Genomic DNA, 23,938 nt, shown 5'->3' with positions numbered 1-23,938 from the left:
TTCCTCAAAAGGCCCAGTCACCATGTTTCTGAATAAATACTGACTTCATGTTGACCTGCTACTGTATGTTAAATCATTGTAGTAACAAAGCAATTTCTAATATAATAATTGTCACAGGCCAAATTCTGCCCTTCCAGATTATCCATACAGCCCTCATTGATTTCAACATGAGTTGCACATCAGAGAATAGAATCTGACCTACTAATATGACATGATTTTCCTGCTCATGTGAACTGATTACTCTTTTGCTATGTTACCAGCACTTTCTACCAGCTACAGAACTATACTAGGAAAAACTGACTTCTATAGGTATGAACACTAACAAAATATTGACTGTTTTATGGGAACAAACTGGAGACAAATAAAAAAAAAAAAATCACGAACCAAGGCAGTTTTTGTTTGTGAGACACAAATTACATTTCTTACAGGAACGGATATAGCCTTGGAAAATGTAATACAACAAAGTTATCAAATTTAAATTATCCTACAGAGGTATCAGGAAAATAAGAGTCTTCAGAGGCCTGATTAGAAAAGTCATTATTATAACCTTGTCTGATAATGGGAAACAGAAACTGCTTGTGTCTTAGTGAAATAAATACTTGGATATTTACAGTATGGCCAAATAGCAGAATTAAAACCAATCTCAGGAAGAATAAACAGCAAAAAGAGAATAAATATTCGCACCTCATTATGAATAATGCAAGAACACTCCCTTTCAGTCAAACATCCCATGGGATGTATCCTCTGTACCACTAAACTCTTTAAGTTATGGTGGAATGCTTGCAGCAGCATCAGCGCATCACAGTGGAGATTCAAGGGCCTGATCCAAAGCCCACTAGTTCTATCGAACATCTCCAAGAGTCTCTGAGAGATCATGGCTGATAGGCAAACCTCATTCCTCCCTCCTATGTAAAGACATCAAAATCGGATTCCAAGATACCGATCCTGTAGCTTGTTTCACAAGAGCAGGGGTCCACCTCTGCAGAGTCAGTTGCAGAATTGAGGCCCAAGTACAGTAATAAATCCACTGATGTCAGAAAGTTGTGTTAGACTCGTTGAGTAATGAGAGTATTGGAATATATTGGTCTAAGTTAAAATGCATCAGATTGTCCAACTATGCTCTGAAAAAGCTTACTGGTTTTTTTACACAAAATGTAATTTAATTTAAAATATATTAGGTCAGTCTCATCCATGATGTAAACGTAGTGAAGTAAACGTAATTACACAAAAGAACAACTAGTCACATCATACAGCCAATATCTTTGTCAAAGTATGTTGTAGTCAAAGCTATGCTACCTTTGGTATAGATTTGCATGAGTTATGCATAAAGTAAATGGACACCTCCAAACAGACCAGAATGCATGTCTTTCCAATGAAACAGCTTTCCAAGGAAAACCTATCAGACATTTGGAGAATGGGCTTTTGATTAAAAATCTAGATCTCTCTTAAAAAAACCATACTATATTGGTCTGAGTAATATATACATTGACTTTACATGAAAATCACATTTTAAAATTATTATTGGTCTCATGGAAACAGATCTAATGGATGACATACATACTTGAAAAACTATTTCTAATAATAAAATCTTAATTTTATCAAATCCTATTATTAATTTGCTTAATTCTTATGTTTATTGGGCTGTACAATCCCCTTCCATCACAAGGATCTATCTTCATAGTCCAATATCCCTCCTTCCTCATACAGAGGCCAGTGCTGCAAACCCATATTTATGTGAAATACTCCACTTCAATTATTGGGATCATTCATATAGATAAGGAATACTCATTCAGGAACAACAGCCCAGAGAAGGGCAGAATTTAGTTCTACTTTTAATATATAGCATTTTTTTTCATAAGATCAGTTACTGTCTTTTTATTGTTGTTTTGAGGGGATCTAAAGTTACCCTAAGTCTGGGGAATCTCAATGGTGAAAAACCAGCATAGTCATCTCTACAGCGCCCAGGGTGGGTGATAGCAGGGGCAGTCCAGTCTCAGTCAGGAAGGGGAGTAGGAGATTCCTATCACATAATATAGATACTGTGGCTGTGCACCAGGGAGAGGGTTTAGGGCTTTAAGATTTTTGGACAGCTTTTTCAAAATTTACAAGTGCGAAGTTTTGGCTAACTGTCTTTTTGAATGTTCACATTTTCCCCTGTGGACAACGGCCAGTCTGTCGAAATTCTGCCAACAATCTAAATTTCAGGAGGGCTAAGTTGTGTAAGACAAGTTTAAAAAAAGGTCTCATGAATTTCACAAGTTTTGCCCAAGTTTATTGCTAATCCCACTATTTTAACACAAATGTCAACATAGGAGAAACCAAACAGGATTGACATAAGAAATCAAAGTGAATCACCTAATTAGGATGAGACAAAATAATAGTAATAGTAAAAGATAAATTACATTTAAAAGTTATTTTTATGGTATATTAATACTAAACACTGGGCAATCCTTCTGAACTCAAAACTCAGGGCTTGCCTACATAGAAGAGTTATTGTGAACTAAGTTAGGGTCTGAATTAAAAGCTCAGTAGGTACTCTGCAATAATTCTACATGTGGACATGCTTATTCCATGTTCAGAGTATCCACAGGGGATGCTACTGTGGAATAGCTATGGAAGGAGGGTAGTGAGAGAGCAAAGAGGTGGGAAGGAAAGTGGAAGTGGGTGGACAGCAGGGGAGGAAAGAGAAGAAAGAGGGGTGGGGAAGGAAGGCAATAGAGAGTGAAGGTGGAGGGAAGAGGTCAATCCTAGAATCATAGAAATGTAGGGAAGGCAGGGTCCTCAAGAGGTCATCTAGTCCATCCACCCACACAGAGGCAGGACCAAGTATAGCTAGACGATTCCTGACAGGTGTCTGTCTAACCTGTTCTTAAAAACTTCCAATGACAGGGATTCCACAACCTCCCTTGGAAGCCTATTCCAGTACTTAAGTATCCTTATGGTTAGAAAGATTTTCCTAATATCTAAATCTTCCTTGCCACTTCCCCAGGGTCTGGGGCATCACAAAGTTGGCTTGAAGCTGAGTGGAGCTGAAGATCTAGCCTCTGGACCCAAAGGGTACATCTACATGGCCAAAAAACAAAACAAAAAAAATAACCACCTGCTGCCTCCAGCTCACATTATGAGGCTAGAAATAGTCACGTCGACATTCCAGCTCAGGCTCTGAAACTGATGTGTGCTCTGAAACTTGCTGCCTCTGGCGTTTTTGCAGTACAGGCATACTCTTAGGGTCTGATACAACTCAAGCTTCCATTGACTTCAACGGGAGTTGGGGTCAGACTTTTAATTAGCGGGCCTGGATATCAAGATAAGTACTACGGAATCACACTTAAACTACCTAGATCTCATTTAGGACACTACGATAGCTAAAAAGCAATCCACGGAAAAGGCTTGACAGTAGGTAGGTGGGGTGCCTGTGCAAAAAGACATTATAATCAGCTCCTTGAAAACCAAATCCACGACTGAAATAGCTGGATCTGACAAATCCCACGTGATAAGAGTCCTGAACACTTACTGATTTCATAGAAAATGAAGGTTCAGTGCTGTGAGATCTGCACATAAAGGAACACTGATTGTTGGATAGATTGTGCCACCCTTGCTTATTCTGAGTAGTACCTTATTCCACTGATTTAAATGTACTACTCACCGTGAGCAAGGGAATCAGAATCTGGCCCTATGTCATTAGCTTCTTTGATAAATTAAAATAAATAAATGAAGATATAAAAGGGTTACAGAATCCCAGAGAAGTCCTTCCCAACAGGCTCAAACCAAAATTTTAACTGCTTCATTAATAAATTCAGGAGAGGCGGGAAAAAAGACTATTAAAAAACAGTCTGCAAGAAGAAAGAAATAATTATTGATGGACACAACCTACTGATTTTTCCTGACACCGTCCAATCACTCGGCAATGCAAGGAAGAATTAAAAAAAAATTATAAATGGCGACAGCAAAGCCGCAGACTTACATTTGGCTGAATTCCATGGTTAGCGTAGAGGGGAACTTTCTTATTGCCGAATGCTATTTTTTTTAACCTGTCTAACTGATTTTAAAATTACTGCTTGCAGCCAGACCACCACCACCACATTGGATCCCGACTCTTGGAGGATGATACACATTTTCTTTCCTTCTTTGAAATCTTAACTAAGTATGAATCCCAGAACTCCATGCAGAGACTGGCCTGCCTGCCTCTTACACGGATATGGATACAGTTGCCTCTGTGGTTACCCCTATTGTCTGGGAGCCTTCAGAGGGCATCCTGATGGCTTGGGACACTGTGCAGGGGTGACAGTAGAAAGGAGTGAGCAGGCTGGGATCTAGGTTGAGGATCAGGTACATTGTCACCTCCATTAGTCTTGCAGAGATTTCCATGGAAAAGTAATAGTCTCGGACTCTCAGGGTGCTGGTGCCAGCCACAGCCAGGGGAGGCCCAGATAATGTGGCTCCAATGAAGACAAGAGGGTAAAGGGAAGGTTAAAACACTCAGAAACAATAGAAAGGCATCAAGCCTCCATGTAGATGATCCCAGTCTCCTCTGGTGCCCTGGGATCTGTAGATTTTGTGGACTGGACACACAGCCTAGGCAACAGGGAGATGGAGTGAAAACGACACAATGGAATGACTTGGGAGGAAACCCCACAAGGAGAACCTTCTAGCTTAGCTCCCTCCCATGAGGAGAATGCAGTCTGGCCCACTCTTCTCAGATGGATAAATATAAGCTACAAGTGTTGTTAAATATTCTACTTTCGTCTTCACTCTGTTTCATCAAGATTAGACCCTCTATCTGGAAGGTATAACTCGTTAATCAAAATGGACAATATGGAAAGATCCTAAGAGAACCAAGTCCTGGTCCCATTTATGACAGTGGAAAAAAGCCCTCAATAGGACCAGGATTTATCCCTTACAATGTTCTCTTACGGGACCCTATAAATATATTGTCAGATATTTTTCATGCACTGGACTCAAACAAGTGTATATAGTCCTGAAAACAGTATAACAAACAACAGATAAATAAAATACCATGAGTGCCTCTTCTGTGCACTGTTCTCGCTGCACTGGCAAGATTGGAAATTCAAGGAGTGATTTCACTGTCTTCCTTTTGGCCTTTTCCAGTTGAACGTTAGTAAAATAGTTGACAGCAGCAAATTCAATAAGAGCAGAGAACACAAAGGCAAAGCAGACAGCTATGAACCAGTCCATGGCAGTGGCATAGGATACTTTTGGCAACGAATGCCTTGCACTGATGCTCAACGTTGTCATTGTCAAAACTGTCGTTATTCCTTCAAAGCAAAGAAACAAAGCAAAATTAATTGCTCTATCCATATTTTATTTTATTTATCAGATCAGAATGGGAATAAAAAAAGAAAAATCAAAACCATCTAGTAGTTTTCCATTTGTAATTGCAAAACCTAACATCAAAAAATGCAATTAAATTGCAGATCTCAAGATAATCCTCATTTAACTGAACATGCCACTTAAATCATCTTGCCAATGAATAATGAGGAGAAAGGAACTCAATATTCAATTTTTTTAAAATAGCACTAATGATCCTTATAGCTTTAAAGCAAAATAGGCAACAATAATTTGTGAGAAAACAATTTGTACTGCGCTTGACCTTGCAGTTCAGGGATAACGTAACTCTTATGCCATAAGAGGATCTCAATTCAGGTCCCAAGTTGAGACTAATACTCCCATGCTAGGAAAATGTGTGAAGAGCAAGATCTCTCAATCCCTCATGAAAAGAGAGCACCATGTCTTGCTCTCAAGCAAAAGTCTGTGGGCGAATGGGAACAGTGATTGGACCTAATCTTCCAGTTTTTATTCTGGCAAAACTCCAGCTGAAGCCAATGGGAGACTTGCCTGAGAAAGGACTGCAGAATGAGATCCTTTATGGGCTGAGGCGTCTTGATTTGTGTGCAACTCTTATCATCCACATTGATGACTTTGCTCAACATGGAACTTCTAAGAGGAAATTGAGGGCAAAATAGGTGAAACCTAAAGGTCAAACCCAACAAGGTAAATACAGTTCATTGTGAGCTTGCAGGAGTCTTACTCAAAAAGGTGATGGTGGACATACTGATGTGGGTGATGGGATTTTCTCAGGCTAATTAAAGTAATTTAGCTAGTAAAGAAATCCCTATTGAAATAGTTGTTTCTAAAGAAGATGACTCTGTTTTCCAAGACTCAGTACTTTAGCTGATACGTCTTTACTGATGACATTATTAATGTGTTGGTTAGCAGAGGAAGGTGCTGACCTTTCTTAAACATGAAGTGGTCAGAGTCCTCCTCAAGGAGGCACCACTTAATGCTGGAGTGATTTGTTAATTATTTCCCAGAATCAAACCTCTCCTATTTGGGAAAAGAGATTCAGAAACTAGTAGCTATTAAATTACCCGTGGACGTCAGTGGCACCATGGGTAAATTCTGAACCGATCAACAATTGGGAGAACCTAGCGATGTTGAGAAGGGAAAAACATAATAAAATAAATAAAATAAAATGGTGTCTATGGGGCAGAAGTTCTTCCCCAGAATGTTTTCAAAGTATCAGATGCAATTTTCTGTATTTTATAAGCTTTTAAGATATTTCAAAAATATCCCAGCCTTTAACTGCTCTTTATGTTTGTGTGTGTCATAGGCTAACTTTCCAGAGTAGCAAATTACGTTCTATTAAAATGCTAACAGACATGAGCCCTAAACACACTTGTGCACTTCCAAGCAGATGCACATATAAGCATTTTTTTAAAAAAGAATCAGCATAGTAAGCAAAAAGATAAAACCCCTAAAACTATGCAGATTATTTCTCCCCCTTTCCTAAGGAACACTGATCTCCCGTATCCACCCAGCAGCACCTCTCCAAAACTCTACCTAGTCTATAGAATCCTATTCCTGATATGTAAAAATCAGATTTTTTGTATATAGTTTATTGTAAGATTTTGGCGCCAAATTTATACAATAAACCACAAATCTGACTTACTACTGTGCATGTTTCTGTTACTTATCAGCATTATAATAGGTTTGGCTAGTATAGGATGTGAGCCGTACGAGGCAGCATAATTCCCAGGGGTTTCTGTGGCTTGCAGAACTCAACTCTATAGATCTATAGAACTGGCCCCTAAAAACTGAACTTTGCCTTCCCATAGTAACTAGCATTAAGGCAGGATCAGAACTCACTGAGGCCAATTATCTAATTATTTTTTTGAACCCAGTTATACTTTTGCCAGTCAAAACATTCCCTGGCAACAGGTTCCACAGATTCACTGTGCATCATGTAAGAAGTACTTCCTTATGTTTTAAACCTCTGCCTATTCATTTCACTGGGTGACCTCTGGTGCTTGTGTTATGTATAGGGGTAAACAACACTTCCATATTAACTTTCTCCACAACATTCATGTTTTTATAGACCTCTATCATATCCCCCTCCCTTAGTCATCTCTTTTCTAAGATGAACAGTCCCAGTCTTCTTTAATCTCTCCTCCTATGGAAGCTGTTCCACACCCCTAATCATTTTGTTGTCTTTCTCTGTACTTGTTCCAATTCTAAGATATCTTTTTTGAGATGAAGCGACCAGAACTGCATGCAATATTCTAGGTGTGGGCATATCATGGATTTATATAGTGGCATGATGATATTTTCTGCCTATGCCTTTCCAAATGGTTCCTAACATTCTGTTCGCTTTTTGGACTGGCTGCCATCATTTGTTCTTTATTTGTAGCTAAAATGGAGAGTGTATATTTAGTGAATGTTTACACTGCTGTGCTAAACCAAATAGGTGCTGCTTTATTTTAAGTGATAAATTGTGGCCTTCGACTGTAATATTGTGAATCTAAATCCTTCCCACATCATCAATGAGACAAGGCTCCACCATCCCTGCCTATCCTGGGCTGCTCTATTCATGTCCTCTCTGTTGTTAAGTCTACACATTTTCCCTCTCGGAATAATGGTTGACAGAGGGATTCTTTCAATTGACCCCGTCACACGTTCCTCCAGCTGCCCAATTGCACGCCTACCATGGCAGATGTTCTAGATTCTTAACACGTCCCAGATATTTTCATCTTCTTTTCTGGATTACTTTGGAAATAAGGAGTTGCAGAACTCTGAGGAATCTCAGCATTTGTTAACAATTAATTCAGTTTCATACTTAGTATTTTCCTGAAGCATTTGGACATCTGTCTGTATCTCTGGTGGATCTCTAGCTTTCAAATCATAATATTTCAGTTGATGATTCATAGTTTGGTCTTTATGTTGTAGATTTTCAATAGCCAAATCTTGTTTAAGATGGTCACGGCAGCTGCTATCTTGCTGATTCATGACATTATTTTTAGTCTAGGGGCCCACATGGAAAATGCTGCCTGTATTTGAAATTCAGAGCAACCCCCCACCACACACACACACACAAAGAGTTTAATGCATTTTAACTTGGGGATTAACCCTCAAGTGTGATTTTAGGGCAAGGAAGATGTGGTACTATGCAGTGGTAACTCTGAGAATTATGGATGATTTTTATTAAGTCATGTCAAAATTCCTTCACAAATTTCTTGAAACAGTCAAAATAATGACTCTCTCTTAACATGTGTATAATTACATACTAATTTTATCCTATATTGATTTCATTATGGTAAATTTTATTTAAATATGTTCTGCTTGTTTTTTTGTCTATACACGTAACTTATGATCTGCTTACACCATGTAATTTCTTTAAAAAATTAGCTTATTTCAACATCATGTTTTACAACTATAAAACATGGGCAAAGGGTGTTTTAATTTTAGCTCGATGTGGTAGTCTATCAGACCCCCTCTATTCCGGAAAGCAGCTTTTGCACAGTAGCCGCTCAGGCTCAAACAAAGAAAACAGCACTGCAAAGACAATCACTTGAAACTCCTGCAATGTTCCAAGACATACTGGAGTGCAATCCTCATGGGTAATGATCTACACCAAATCTTGTGGGGAAAGTAAAAAGTAACTGGTATACTGGTATTGAGGCTTTCCAACAGGCCACCAACTTTGATCTGCAATGGATAATTCTAAGATGCTGCCCAACCAAACTACCTCATGCAAATTTGAAAAGGTGAATGCTCAGCAAATACCAGGATGGACAGCTTTTAATGTGATGATTTCTTCTGCCACACCAACCATCACATCTATTGGGTACTGTCCAATGCTGCCAGCACCACCTACTGAACCGAGTACAGTTTTCACGGTAATGAAGAATGTCAGCAAGATGTCCAGGACTCCTGGACAAGATTACAGTGTCCCCATATTTGATGGGGCTATATATTGTAAGGCCAAAGAGAGAGCCAGTGGAGGCGCCCAAAGGAATTTCAGAAAACAATCTTAAGAAGGGTAGATTCCACATAGACAATTCTTGCTGCAATTGGAAAGAAGTATGAAGACAGTGGCCTTGAAGACAGCCTCACAGAATCGCAGGTGTATGGTAGCAACACAGCAATCAACGTACTTAAAGGCAAATCATACCACCGTGGATTGAGGGCCCACAACGTTGTAGTGGAGGCTTTGTCCAGACTGCAGTGGATAGCATTTTGTAAGTGGGTACAAGACAATGAGAGTGACTGAGATGTAGACAGGTTTCAGAGTAGCAGCCGTGTTAGTCTGTATCTGCAAAAAGAAAAGGAGGACTTGTGGCACCTTAGAGCGATAGCAAGCTCCAAGAATGTCAAAGCACGGCAGCAACACTTTCCCAGCTCAGTGATGCCCTCAAGAATGCATGGGATGTATTGCACAGAGTCTGCAATTTTGGAACATCAATTTCCCCACCTTTGCATTCTGGGACGATTACATCAAAATGGTTAACATCTTAATGTGTTTTATTAGAGCTGAACATGAAAGCAACTGGGACCTGCACCTTGTGACAGCTGTAGAGATGCTACCACTATTTTTTGTCTTTGACCAAACCAACTATGCCCTCTGGGTATCTGAGAACATCAGCGATATGAAGTTTCTGCCAGATTATGCCCACAAAGTTCATGAGCAGTCTGTGCATGGAAATCATGCTGTGGCTCAGTCTAGCGATAAATTCAGCGAAGTATGGACAGACATGGCACTTGAACAAAGAGTAAACTGTGAGAGTAAACTAAAAGTGGGTATAGGGGGGTTTATTTTGAAACCAGGAGCCTTGGCTAGATGGTTCATCGCTACTCATAAGCACTCAGCAATCACAACTTCCATGAAAGTAATGTGTGATAAGGCAGACTCAGATGTTTCAGAAGGAAAACATGAGGAGGGCATGCAACATGATGAAGGAGATGTAGATAATGTTGTTCACACGATCACTAACTCCATGACAAAACTATTTGATTTGAATGCTGACTTAACAGACTCACCAACATTGCAACTGCATTGCGCAGAGGTTGCCACCCAGCTTGTTACTGAGAATGATACAGGAATCAAAGCAATGGAATAGTTTGTAGAAGATAGATTAAATTCAAATATCACTGGATTCTTTGAATCAGTGCACAAGCTCAACAATCAAGACATTTGCATCACTAAGAAAAAGATCAAATCTGAAGTTAGTGATTGCAGACAGGGAGTTGTTAGCCATCCTGTAGTAGCTGCACAAATAAGAGAGATTAATCTGAAGGAAGTTTTTACACGTTTACCACAGTTCCATATGCTCTAGCACATTCTGATGGTACCCTGAACAAAAACCACAAAGAATAAGCAATTGCCTGAATTAGGAAAAGAAAGAGTCAATGTATCCAACATGCCCACAGCTTGGATAATATAGCTGTTATACAAATGGTCACACAAGGAGGTGCAACTAGCTTTGCAAAACTTGCTGAACTGAACTTCAGAATAGTACACCAGCCTCTACAGAGTTATGAGAGCTGCAAAAGAGTATATGTTGATAAAAGATGATATGTTGTCAAAGATTCAAGTAAAGCTTTTGAGGGTGCACAAAAGCAATCTTCACGAAGCAATGAAGTCAAAATCCATGATTCCAAAACACCCAACCTACAGCAGTGGAGTAAATTCACTGGAAATCCCAAGAATAAGGCACATATGGTAATATTTTTGTCAGACTCATGGTGTGATATGGCAGAAACTTTACTCATCCCAGCTCAGAAAATGGTTATTGCAGGTAGATTCGAGGATGGCCTCATTGCTTGCATCGTCACTTCAGATGGAGCTGTAGATCAAGAATATCTATTCTCATTGCACGAAGAAGCAGATACTCAGCCTCAACATCATGTTGCACATGTTTCACAAGAATACCCTTCTGTAGTGGTGTGGTCTCCAGACACTGACGTTGCAGTTCTCTGTGTACATTTTGTTCATAAATAAACAGCTCAAGACCTTCGGTTTCATACCGGTATGAAAGATAAATCCAGGTTTATACCAACCCACACGAAAGCAGCTCAATTTGGCCAACAACTATGCAGAATGTTGCCAGCAGTACATATGCTGACTGAGTGTAATTCAACCAGAAGTCTGGCAGAAATTGGCAGACTAAAACCATGGAAGCTTGTCAGGAAAAAAAAAAAAAAAATTTAGAGGCCTTGCTAATTTTGGCACTACAGTGGATATACTTCCTGCACAACTGAAATCAGTAGAACTTCTACTAATCCTTCTCTATGACCCAACAGCTAACTCAGTGGATGTAAATAGCGTACAATATAAGCTTTTCTGTTGCAATCAGGGCCGGACAAGGCCCTCCTCTAACTTACAGTAGTCTTCTGCAACATATCAAGCATGCAAATTACCAGACCCTTATCTGAAACCATGACATGGAGGCTCAGCCTGACATCCCTTCCCCAATTGGAAATGACTAGCAACATGACAAGGGTGGACACATTTCTCCAACACTAATGACACAGACACCGAAGCACTCCTGGAACTCATTATATGGGGTGTAAAAAACCAAAAAGTGTAAGCTCAAGTACAGTTGCTCAAGACAGAGCATGGAGTGCACACAGGCTTACTTGTGTACTTGTGGTGAGGACTGTTCAAAGTTGCCAGTGTGGATCCAGATGAGTCTGACACTACAGATCGCTCAGATGGATATGTTGAATATGGCAAATATATTGACAAAGGATAGACACACATATATAATGCCATATTACCCACCACTGAGAGGGAGTCCATTGGCTATTAGTGTTTTGTTAGCACCATGGTGTTCAAGAGTATACCTGGCTTCTATTATAATGAATGTTTAAAACTTGTGTCCATAAATAACCTATGCATTTATCAATACAAAATATGAGGCCAACATTCTTTAAGTAATGAGCCTTAATAACGTGCCAAAGAAACCTTTTATAGGACTAAGATTTGTTTCTGTCTTATAAAATAAGAAAAATCCCATTTTACTGGCAATTTTTTCTTTCAGACTTGTCTTGACAACTTAGGTACATTTTTGTGGCCTTTTCACTCGTGCAAAAGATTGTTTTGACATGGGTACAAAAATCTTGCATTAGCATACTTGGCTACCACTTTACAATACCATATCTGCCCTAGATAAGTACCTAAGGGACACTTCTATCAAAACAACATAGTTGCTGGTTTCTGTACTGGGGGAGTGGATGCTATGTCACCAACAATGTCCAGCCAGGCCCCCAGACTATTCCATCTGGACATCCCCATTGCCTTGCATGTTACTGCCAATGTACGTGGGAATTGATTCACCACTTGTATACCTTCCCCTCTAATGTAATGCTTGAGTGGGGTGTTAAGGTTCTCATTAGATTTATTTTTTTTTCCATTACTGACTATTAACCAGATCTTTTTGTGATGCTGGACAGTCTTTCAGTCTTTGCTTGTGTGTTGGTTGAGCTGTCACTTAGAAGTATTATTATTCTTTTAAATCTATATATAATATGTCTTTTGGCTGAATGCTCTCCAGCTGATTAATCTCGCTTCAAAATACAATACATTATAGAGTCACTTTACAAGATTGCTTTAACTATGCTTGTTTTTTCCATTCCTTTGTTAGGAACCAGTTTGGTTTTGTACATTTTGTCTTCCACACATTTGTTTGTTCATTTTCAGTGTTCGTTGTAGCGTCTCTTTTCAAATTGTATTTTAATGAGTGTCACTTTAATATTTTCTGATCGTTTGCCTAATTGCTTTTTTGGTTCACTTTCATGGAGGCAGCAGGAGAAAAAAGAGACAGTTTCACTGCAATACAGGACCTAAACCTAAACTCCTTACTTGGACAAAACTCCCACTGATGTCAGTGAGACTTGTGCCTGAGATCTGTGCACACATATACGTAATTCCAAAAAAATTAGTTCAATGACACTTTAGTTGGAGTTACTCTAAGAAGAGCCATGAACATACACCTGAGGGTAAAACTGTCCCTTCTGCAGGCTGAGGGCCTGATTTGGATATGGGAGTTTTCCCACTTGCTTCAATGGGCAAAGGGATGGGTCCCAATAAATTTAACCCTGCTACAATCAACCACATTCCCCTCCAAGTTAAATATTCCAAGTTTCCCTCCACAGTCCAGTGAGCCAAGTTACATATTCCTTATATTTATAATTAGGCAGATAGTAAACAAAGGCCCATCTGCCTTTGAACTTAATTTATTTTCTCATGTTAGCAGCACGGCTTTTGAGAAAGTATGCATATTCTGTCCGCTAATGAGGATTATTCTAGTAAAAATTATTAGAGGAGGAAACATAATTAAATGGAAAAAAGAAAGAAGAGATTATAATTACCAAATACGGTTCTAGCTGGAACGGATTCCTTATTTATCCAAAATGACACTTGTGAGAGGATCACGGTCATAATGCACGGGATATATGTCTGAATCATAAAATAACCCATTTTCCGTCTGAGGTGGAAGTAAACTGTCATAACAACATATTCACCTATAAAATAAAGCAAAAGGCAAATATACTTCTGACTCCGTATACAATTTTGCAGAATAACCATGTTTCTGACAGCCAACCAGCATTAGATATGAAAATATTATCTTCAGAGCTTAGCAATACAAGCACGGAAAGATGTGTTGCTTAGGAAACAAGAAGGAAAGGAAGTGTGATATCAAACAAAATGGAAAGTAATACGTCCTTACAATGCCATTCTGGAAACATAATATAAAAGACTATAAATTAATAGGTAATGTTAGATTGCCTTTTATGGTTTAAGTGCTATTTAAGAGATCTTTTGGCATCTCAAGAAGAAAACACTCTCAAGGCATACAAGGCATCTATTTACCATCTATCCAGCTGTGGCATTTGTAATATCCATTTCACTGTACATAGACACCATACTATAATATCTAGGTACTGCCTTATGGCACATATTAGTTCATATGGAAACTTGTAATTGTTTCACAAGGTGTTCCCATTCTAGTACTGCTGTCATAATTAAACAGTGAATGAATAAATAAATACTCGGTAGTTACATAATGCCTTTAAAATTCTTTACTGGTATCAGTTAATTTAGTCTAACAACCACTACATAAGGTGGCCATCATTATTAAAAGTGTGAGAAATATTCAGAATGAAATGCAAATGGTGGGTCTTATCCAACTGCCATTGAAGTCAATGGGAAACTTTCCATTTGGATCAGACCCACTCTCAGCTAACATGGAGTGGTTCAGAACTATGGGGATTTGGAAAACAAAATGCCTGGAGAGAAGGAGATTTACAATAATGGTTAAAACCAGTCTCAGAAAGTCATGTAAATAGTAGTATAGCAGTCATTATTTTAACTTTAGCTTTAGAATGACACTGTTTGTACATTTATCACTATGACAGAGGTGTATAAAACAATGAATGAGAAAGGAAGGGTAAACTGAGCCTTCAAACATTCACAGTTATATTTGATAGGATAATTGTATATATAAATAGATAGATAGATATAGATTATAAACTCTCATCCTCCAGGGCATAAACCAACCACTGACTGACAGGAGTTGGGAAAAATATTCCACAATGGGCAGGTTATTCTAAGTTGTCCATTTGGGGATTTCTTGTACCTGTTTCTGAAGCTTCTGGTACTGACCACTGTCAAAAACAGGACGCTGAACTAGATGGACCTGATCTGATCCAGTATGGCAATGCCAATGTTTCTAGGCTTCCAGCCCCCCACTTGATAGAAATTATTTTTGGGAAGTTCTATGGCCTGTGTTATACAGGATGTCAAACTAGATGATCACAACAGTTCCTTCTGGCCTTGGAATCTATGAATCTACAGTAGAGAATGGAGACCACAAAGTAGACCAGGCCAGACCAAGAAGAGCAGGGACAGTCCATTTTGGAGCAGGCCTCTTCAGAGGGGATGAACTCTTACTCATTTGAAATCAAGAGGCTATTTCAGTGAGTCAGGACTACTCACAAGAGAAAGAAGTTTGTAAGATTAGGTCCCAAGATTGTCCTACACCCTGCAGAGGAGATCAGGGAAGGCTCCTGTGCCACTTTCTTCCCAGAACAGAACTATGCACAATCTACCCCCTTATCTTCTCATTCCAGTCAATGGAAATTCCTCTCCCAAAAAAACCCAACAACAACAAAACCAAAGGATTTCCATTGTAGTGGTAGAGTTGCTCCACCAGTCACCATCCATATAGACACACACAGAGTCATGAAAATTCACACCCTTCTGCTAGAAATTACAGTATTAATTAATGATATCACAGGTGGCCCTTACAAAAAGCCTAAATTGAAATCCAGAATTTAATTACAGGAAAAGTAACACAAACAGTCTAGTACAGAATAGATGGCTTTGAAGTCCAGTCTCACCACAGGGGAAATCCTCGCCCCTCGAAGTCAATGGCAAAAATCCCATTGACTTCAGCAGGAACAGGATTTTACTCCATGCATCTCTGAGCTACTGTTCTGAAGACAAACAAACACAACAAGCTTAGACTGCAAGAGGTCTCCAGAAACTGTTTTTTTTTTTTTTTGGGGGGGGGGGGAGGGGGGGGTTGCAGGGAAGTGATCAGATTTGTCTTATTATTGTATGGATAATCAACAACATCTCATGCTAATAATATCCAGATATATTAAGAAAATATTTTTATCTTGAAATAAAAAAAAAAGAGAGAAATCTGTCAAATACATTCCTCAATCTGTTGTTTAAATTTTGTCTTTGTCCTGCCACAGCATTTCATTTTACAGTACCAAACATCAAGGATTTAGTAATGTAATTTTGTAACAAATCAACAATAGATAATATTTTTAAAACAAATTTTATCAAACAGCTAATCAGTGAGATTTCACTTACTGGATCTACCTTGATATTGTCACTTGCCTTAGTAGAAATTTTAGTAGCACAAATAGCAGCAGCAGGCTCTGTTGTGATTACCACTATGCTACTCTGAATATAGTTCTAATGTATTACTTTAACAACATATTCCGCATGTTGTATTTCTCTTTTGAATTGTTTGCATTGCCAAACAAAAGCAAGTATTTTCCCAAATAATACAGACAGAGCACCGAGAAAGTATTTTTATAACTGGACTTCAAGGCCTCTAACAGCCTTAGTTACATGGCTCCTAACTCTACAGATTACATTTTAAGCAATCATTACACACATTCATCTAGCCTTTCTGACTAGTGACCTCATACTTGCTTTCCAAATGGACTATGGACTCCACTATAGTGAATCTGCAAGTGGTAATATGAAGAACAAAAACCTGAGCTCTGATTTAAGTGTGTATATGCATATACATAATATGTCAGTGAAAACTATGGAATACCTTATAGAAAAGGCTAGGACAAAATTACATTGTTAATTCCGCATCTCAAATTGATTCATGTTGACGAGATTCTTACCTGTAATAGATTTAACAGTTTCAGTGGATACAGTATGCCCAAGCAGGTCATACTGAACTAAACTGGAAGACTCTTCAGGAACTTCCACAGACTGCTCAGGTCCTTTTGTCCAGGTGTAAATCATTTCACTCTTTGGATATGCATCTAAAACAACATATTGTTAGCATGAATAAATAGAAAGTGTCTTATCACACCATATTAAGGTCCTGATACAAAGCCCATTGAAATCAATGGAATACATATGGAACCACCATGAACTTGGTGGGGGGAGTGTAGACATAACTAGAGGGACTCAATCTTAGATCCACCCCCTGCCAGTTGGGTCCTAGGACCCAGCTTCTGAGTTCTTGCTGACCTGAGTCTGAGAGACTTGTGTGTGTGGACAGAAGAGGGATTTCGGCTCAAACCTAACTCTGAGCCCAGGTTTACAATCAGTGTAGAAATACCCGAGGTGGATACATCTGAGAGGCTGGGGACACATTTATTTTAAGGAAATAACACTTATGCCAAGCTCAGAAATTTTTAAAATATTTGCCAAAATCTGAAGGCCTGTAAAAAAATTCCCAGCAGCCAAAATATATTCCCAGTCCACAAGAAATATTCAAATAATAATATGAAATAAAGTGATAATGCCTAGTATGTAGTCTCTACATAGCCAAAACTCATCTTAAAGCCAAATCCAGCCCTCCTTTTACATGTGAAATGAGTATGACCTTTTTACCATTTCACTGAACATAGGGTTGGATACTCCAGTCTGCCAAGTGCAATTTCCACTGCATTTATTTAAACTGGCCAGTGATCCCCCTGGAGAATTCTCCCTATATACAGGGAATCTCTGCTACTATATGGCTGTTGTCATAGCCACCTTTCATACCAGCTGCCATCCATCTGGGAAGATGAAGAGTTTCAGGGCAGGTGGGGCAGCCTGATTTTTCACTGGTGTAAGCTGAATTAATGCCAGCAGCAGAAGTTAGAGTACATGCCCTACTGCTCTAACTTCCACTGGAATGAGTGGCCAGGGAACAGGGAGCTGGCAACCAGCTCCCTGCAGGCGCACTGTCCACAACATCCGACTGCAGCACAGGGACATGCCAGGGGTTGGACCAGGGGACTAGATTAGATTGTAATGTGATCTAGCAAGCCCTAGGTGGTCCCCAGGCCGCTCAGAACTGCTCTGGGGGCACAACAGAGAAACAGGGAGCCATGACGGGCTCCTCCTCTCTCTTGTGCCGTATGCAAGATGGAGGCAATACAGAATCTGGCCCAATATGTTACCATTAGAGAATATTAAAAGAATTTAGGAGATCTTACAGATATCTGGTACTGGATTTCTAAAGCTTTCCTTTCTATATCAGACACGAAAGGTCTGAGCCAAAGCCTGCTGGAGTCCTTGGGAATCTTTCCACGGACTTCTGTGAACGTTAGATCAGGCCCTGAAACATCCGTGTGGTCAGAGAGGTGGAGTTTAACTTAATATCTGAATCTGTGCCCCTTTGTCAATTTGCTGCCTTGATAGCACTATGGGCTTGATTCTGCAGCCCCTATATCAACAAAACTCATATGGAAGTCAATGGGATTTTTCTATGCATAAGGCGTTTGGCTCAAGCCTAGTATTCAGAAACTTCAGTTATGATACAAAGAATTTTTAAAAATCCACATCTGTTTTTTAAAACTAAAGCTTCAAGAAATTCATAATTGTAACTTACAACTCCCAAATTTGAGAGGACAAGCATGACCATCCATTGGAAAATCCACTAATCTCATGGGACATTCTGCACTTATGGTAAGCCTATAATGAAACAAATTGAATACGCTTTGGTTTGGATTTTGTCTCGGCAGCATAACTTTTCTCTACAGTAATTGAAAGAAGCCAAACAAATAAACTGAATACCTCATTGTGTATAAGATGGTGCCATTTCTCATTATTCTAAAGAGTTTGTTTGGGGCTGTCATATTATGAGAGACGGATTTTTTCCCGTTCCTGAAAAAAGTGTCCGGTGTCCACACCTTCGAAACCATCATATTATTAAGTCTTAAAATTTCAATGGGACCATCATATTTTAATCTTTTGTCCACCCATGTCTGACGAAAGAAGACATCCATTGTGTATTCCTATAGTATATTGTAGAAAAAACAAATGTTACACTTTTATGTGTAGGTTTCCTGTAAATATCCCTTAGGAGCAAACAAATGAATGGCGAAATAAATGTTGTTAAGTCAACTACAAAATATATTGCTACCAATTAAAGTGAATTGTACACTTCTTAATACCTTAATTTCCCGTATTAGTCATATAAATAAATTGCTATACATATTTAATCATACAGGAGCAATTACTATAATCTAATAAAATTGCAGGAAGCAGACAATTAAGCTTGTACTCTAGCATATAACTGGAAACAAAATGAGTAATGTGTTAAGTGTCAATGGACTGTAAAAAAAAAAATCAATGGATTTTTTTTTTTTTTTTTTTACAGCTGGACAGATTGAAAATATAAGGACACATGATTTCTTATTTCTCCCAAGTTCACCAAAATCACACAAGGAAATATACATCTAATATCAACTGACAAAATAGGTGGTTTACTGAAAAGGGATCAATAGTTCTTTTGTCACATCTACAAAAAGTGTATATAATAAACCCTGCTCCTGCAAACATTTACGTTTTAACTTTAAGCACTTGCGTAGTCCCATTGACTAACATGGGACTACTCACGTGCTTAAAATAAAGTATGTGCACAAATATTTGCATGATTAGGGCCATGAATATGTAACAAGAACACACACACCTGAATGAATGCATGAAGGAAGGAATGTTTACATGGTACTTGTTATCTTGGGATATCAAAGCACTTGCACACTGTCTTATTCGCATAATATTGGTTTAACAGTGAAGGGCATTATCCCCTCTAGCTGTTATGCAACTGCAGTTTTGTGCTAAAACATCTTAAAATTATTGTGATCTAATTTCTTTCTGACAATTTTCCGAGAAGCATATGAAACGTAAAACCTCCTCATTAGAGACTTGATGCTGCAAATCCTTCCTCACACGGGTAATCAATCATTGGGCCTGCTCAAAACCACTGGAACTACTCATGTGATTAATGACTAGTCAGATGAGCAATGATTTGTAGGGCTGGGCTCCTAATTTTATTGTATGATACAGGTGGCTTGGCTTGGGGAACTTGTTTTGTGTATAGAAGGAGTACATAACAATATGCATTCCTCATGATCAGGGCTGGCCTTACCATGAGGTGAACTGAGACGGCCGCCTCAGGTGCCAGACTGTGGGGAGGTGCCACTAGGACCCAGAGTGTAGAAAATTGTGTCTGCTACTGGTGCATATGTATTCTCTCGGCTCTAGATGCACAGAGATGGTGCAGTGCTGTTCTGGAGGAAGGAGGACACAAGAGACATAACAGGCAGGCAGGAGAAAAGCTGAGAGGGAATAACAAAGCAGCAGGAGCTACAGAGAGAGAGAGAGAGAGAGAGAGGAGGAGCTGCCTCTTATGTACCTCTCTAGCACCCCCAGGAGCCTGGACTGATTAACACCAGCTTGTCAGGGAGCTTCCTGTTTCCTGCTGCTTCCCTGAACCCACTTGAGGAGAACAGGCAGTCAACTGAAGTAGTAGGAGCCAGTTAGGCCCTTAAGACGTTGATATCTTCCCTCACTCAGGCCCTGCTTATTTGTCCTCTTCAATTGAGTGTTGAGAGTCACTATAGCTGGGACAGAACAGCAGTCATGAGTGAAAGAAGAAAACGCCCCTCTGGGGCAGCATTCAGAAAAAGAAAGCAAGCAAAGAAAGCTTTTCTATCTAAGCAGGAAGGAGCTCTCCTGAGATACATAGACACAAATGTTCACGGTGAGCCTTCCGGCCCCAGTGAGGGATGTGAGTGGTGAGGAGATGCCTGATCTTCCAGTTAGTCAGACTGCAGGTGACCTGGCAGCCACTGCAGCATCCATATCTCCATCTCAAATGGATGTAACCAGGCACATTCCTGAAGAAAAGTGTAGATCAGAGAAGAGTGTGGTGGAGGCGGAAGAAACAGCTGCTGCTGTTTAGTTCCTTAATTCTAGATGATCCAGAACTGTGGACCCACTTGAGCAGTAGCCGGAGGAACTTCCTTCTACTGCATGGGCCACAGAAAGTGAAAAACTTCATGTTTCCCAAAAACAATGAAAATAGAACTTTCTATCCAACACATTACTGGTGTGAAATTCCCAATGGTGACAAAGTGGAGAGACCATGGCTTATGTACTCAAAAACCCAGAATGCTGCATACTGTTTTTGTTGCAAACTCTCCCAGTCTAATGTTCCAGCCACATTGGGTTCTACAGGAACAAAGGACTGGAAAAATCTGGCTAGAAATCTGGCACGCCATGAGAAGGCAGCAAATCATCAGAGAGCATTCCATAGGTGGAAAGAGCTTGAGATGAGACTAAGGTTAAAGGCCACCATAGATGATCAGCATCAAGAGAAGATTGCATCAGAGTCTCTTTACTGGCAAAATGTTCTGAAAAGGCTCATTGCCATTGTGAGAATGCTTGCTACCTAAAACCTAGCACTGCGTGGCACTTCAGGTCAGCTGTATGTGCCAAACAATGGAAACTTCCTTAAAATTGTGGAGCTGATGGCTGAGTTTGATGCTGTACTCCAGGAGCATCTAAGAAGTCACCACCCAAGAAATGTACACACACCACTAACTTGGAAAGACCATTCAAAATGAGATCATACAGCTACTGGCAACAAAAGTTAAACAGAAGATTGTGGCAGATCTGAAGTCAGCAAGATATTACTCTGTTATTCTGGACTGCACACCTGACATCAGCCATACGGAACAAATGCCTTTAATGGTGCGTTTTGTAACAACAAGAGAACCTAGTGAAAACGTCCCTGCAATGGTGACTGTCAGAGAGCATTTTCTAGAATTTATTGACATTGATGATGCTATAGAAGCTGGTATGACAAATGTGCTTCTTAAAAAGCTGGAAGATACGGGAATTGTGATAGCTGACATGAGAGGTCAGGGCTATGATAATGGTGCCAACATGAGAGGAAAGAAGAGAGGAGTGCAGACACAGATCCGAGAGTTAAACCCTCGAGCTTTTTATGTCCCATGCAGTTTTCATTCATTGAACTTGGTGGTCAGCGATGCAGCATCAGCTTCTAGTGAGGCTGCTGAATTTTTTAATGTAATTCAAAGCATCTTTGTATTTTTCCTCTGCATCAACTCATAGATGGCAAATTTTGAAGCAACATCTGGGAACATCCTCTCTGACACTGAAACCACTGAGTGCCACACGATGAGAAAGTCGAGTGGAGGCAATAAAGCCTATCAAACACCAAATTGGGAAGATAGCTGATGCCATAGTTGCCATTATGGAGGATAATGCTATGACAGGAACTGTTCATGGGAGAACAGTAGCAGAGGGAAATGGAATCACCAGAAACATACCTAACTTCAAATTTCTGTGTGGCTTAGTGTTGTGGCATGACATACTGTTTGAAATAAATATTGTAAGCAAGAGACTCCAAGGTGTTGATTTATCTGGAGCAACGGAACAACTGGACAAAGCAAAGTCATACCTACAGCTTACCGGTCAGATGAGGGATTTCAAAATGTTCTGAAGAGTGCACAGAAAGTTGGCAGAGGACTTCACACTGAAGCTATTTTCCCACCCATTCAAGAATACAAGAGTCACCGAAGAAGAAGACATTTTGATTACAAGGCACGGGATAACCCCATAAGAGACCCCAAACAACAATTCAAAGTTGAATTCTTTAACCAGGTGCTAGACTGTGCAATACAGTCAGTTGAAGAACGTTTCATGCAGCTCAAGGAACACAGCAGTATATTTGGGATGTTGTATGATATTCCAAAACTCCTCACTATACCTGAAGACGACCTACACCAGCAATGCAGGGCACTAGTGACAGCGTTGACACATGACAACATGCACGATATTGATGCGAGTGATTTAGGTGATGAACTGAAAGCCCTTTCGAGATACATTTCAGTAGGATCAACTCCAAAGGCTGTTCTGGAATATATGTGCACAAATAAGATGACCACCCTCTTTCCAAATGCTTTTGTTGCTCTGCGCATACTTCTAACACTTCCTGTAACAGTTGCCAGTGGAGAATGCAGCTTCTCCGAACTGACGTTAATAAAAACACATCTACGTTCCACGACACAGGAGAGGCTGGTCAGCCTTGCAACCATCTCAATAGAGCATGAGCTGGCCCAGACTGTGGACCTTCACGAGGAAGCAGTTCAAATCCTTGCACCCAAGAAGGCACGGAAAGCATCACTTTGATTATTCAAACAGATAAAAATGCCATTGTTTACTATGCAGACAAGAAAAGTTACATTTGCTGTTCAGGCATTTGAAAGTTAAGTGTTACTTAAAATTTTTGAACAAGGCATTTTAAGTTGTTAGTTCTCCTTTATTGGGGTAGGTAGCAGAGCGGGACCATGAGAGGAGTAGAACAGGAAGAAGGCAGAATTGAGACCTTTCAAAGTTTTGGTCCAAGCGAGTGGACATGGGGGCGTCGTTTGAGCTCCCCGCCTCAGGTGCCAAAATGTTTGGGCCGGCCCTGCTCATGATCTTTCACTGCTTTTGTCCTGTTTTGTCTCCTTCCCCTTCCACCTTCTGTTCATTCTCACCCCTTGCTAGATCATGCCCAATTCAGTTTATGGCTTTGCAATTCTGTATTATGTCTAATGTTATGTCATTGAGCTCAATAAGGCTGCTTGCATCCATAAAAAGTACTCAACGTAAGTAATGGTTGCAGAATTGAGCCTTAAATCATTAGCGCCTTGGGGCAGAGATTTGCCAATTTTAGTTGCCTGTAAAGTGCCGAGCAGACCCATAGTGCTGTATAATTAAATAAATGGAGCTAATAATTCACAATTAATAATTTAGTTGACAAATACAGTGTTTAGTCTGTGGTGATACTTAATTATCTCAAAATGTATTCACTACTCAGATTTACTTGGGGCCAGATTCTAATGTCCTTACTCATGCTGGATAGCACCCTAATGCACAAAGTGCAACCACTTAACGAGCAAGGTGCTATTCAAAAGCCATAAGGCCCTTGAAGAATATCTTGTCTAAACTTTACTCCAAAGCTTAGCAATATATCTACATAATTTGAGCTTTGGTGCTTAGCCACATAAGTAACACAACATATTTTCTTTT

The 23,938-nt window shown here is 39.7% G+C and overlaps 1 protein-coding gene across 3 annotated transcripts in view; it reads right to left on the bottom strand.

Annotated features, from left to right (window-relative positions):
* The window catches only part of GABRA4 (gamma-aminobutyric acid type A receptor subunit alpha4), a 76,356-nt gene that overhangs the window by 38,769 nt on the left and 13,649 nt on the right, over positions 1–23,938 (bottom strand). For all 3 annotated transcript variants that reach the window (XM_043544406.1, XM_007069346.4, XM_043544405.1), the window contains 5 exons: positions 18,626–18,846; positions 18,441–18,523; positions 16,735–16,878; positions 13,669–13,821; positions 5,017–5,276 (listed from right to left, as the gene is read on the bottom strand). In XM_043544406.1, the coding sequence (XP_043400341.1) occupies positions 5,017–5,276; positions 13,669–13,821; positions 16,735–16,878; positions 18,441–18,523; positions 18,626–18,846 (861 nt within the window). The remainder of the gene's footprint in view (positions 1–5,016; positions 5,277–13,668; positions 13,822–16,734; positions 16,879–18,440; positions 18,524–18,625; positions 18,847–23,938) is intronic.

Source organism: Chelonia mydas, chromosome 4, assembly GCF_015237465.2.
Source record: "Chelonia mydas isolate rCheMyd1 chromosome 4, rCheMyd1.pri.v2, whole genome shotgun sequence".
NCBI classification, from domain to species: domain Eukaryota; kingdom Metazoa; phylum Chordata; order Testudines; family Cheloniidae; genus Chelonia; species Chelonia mydas.
This window is presented reverse-complemented; position numbering and strand designations above follow the sequence as displayed.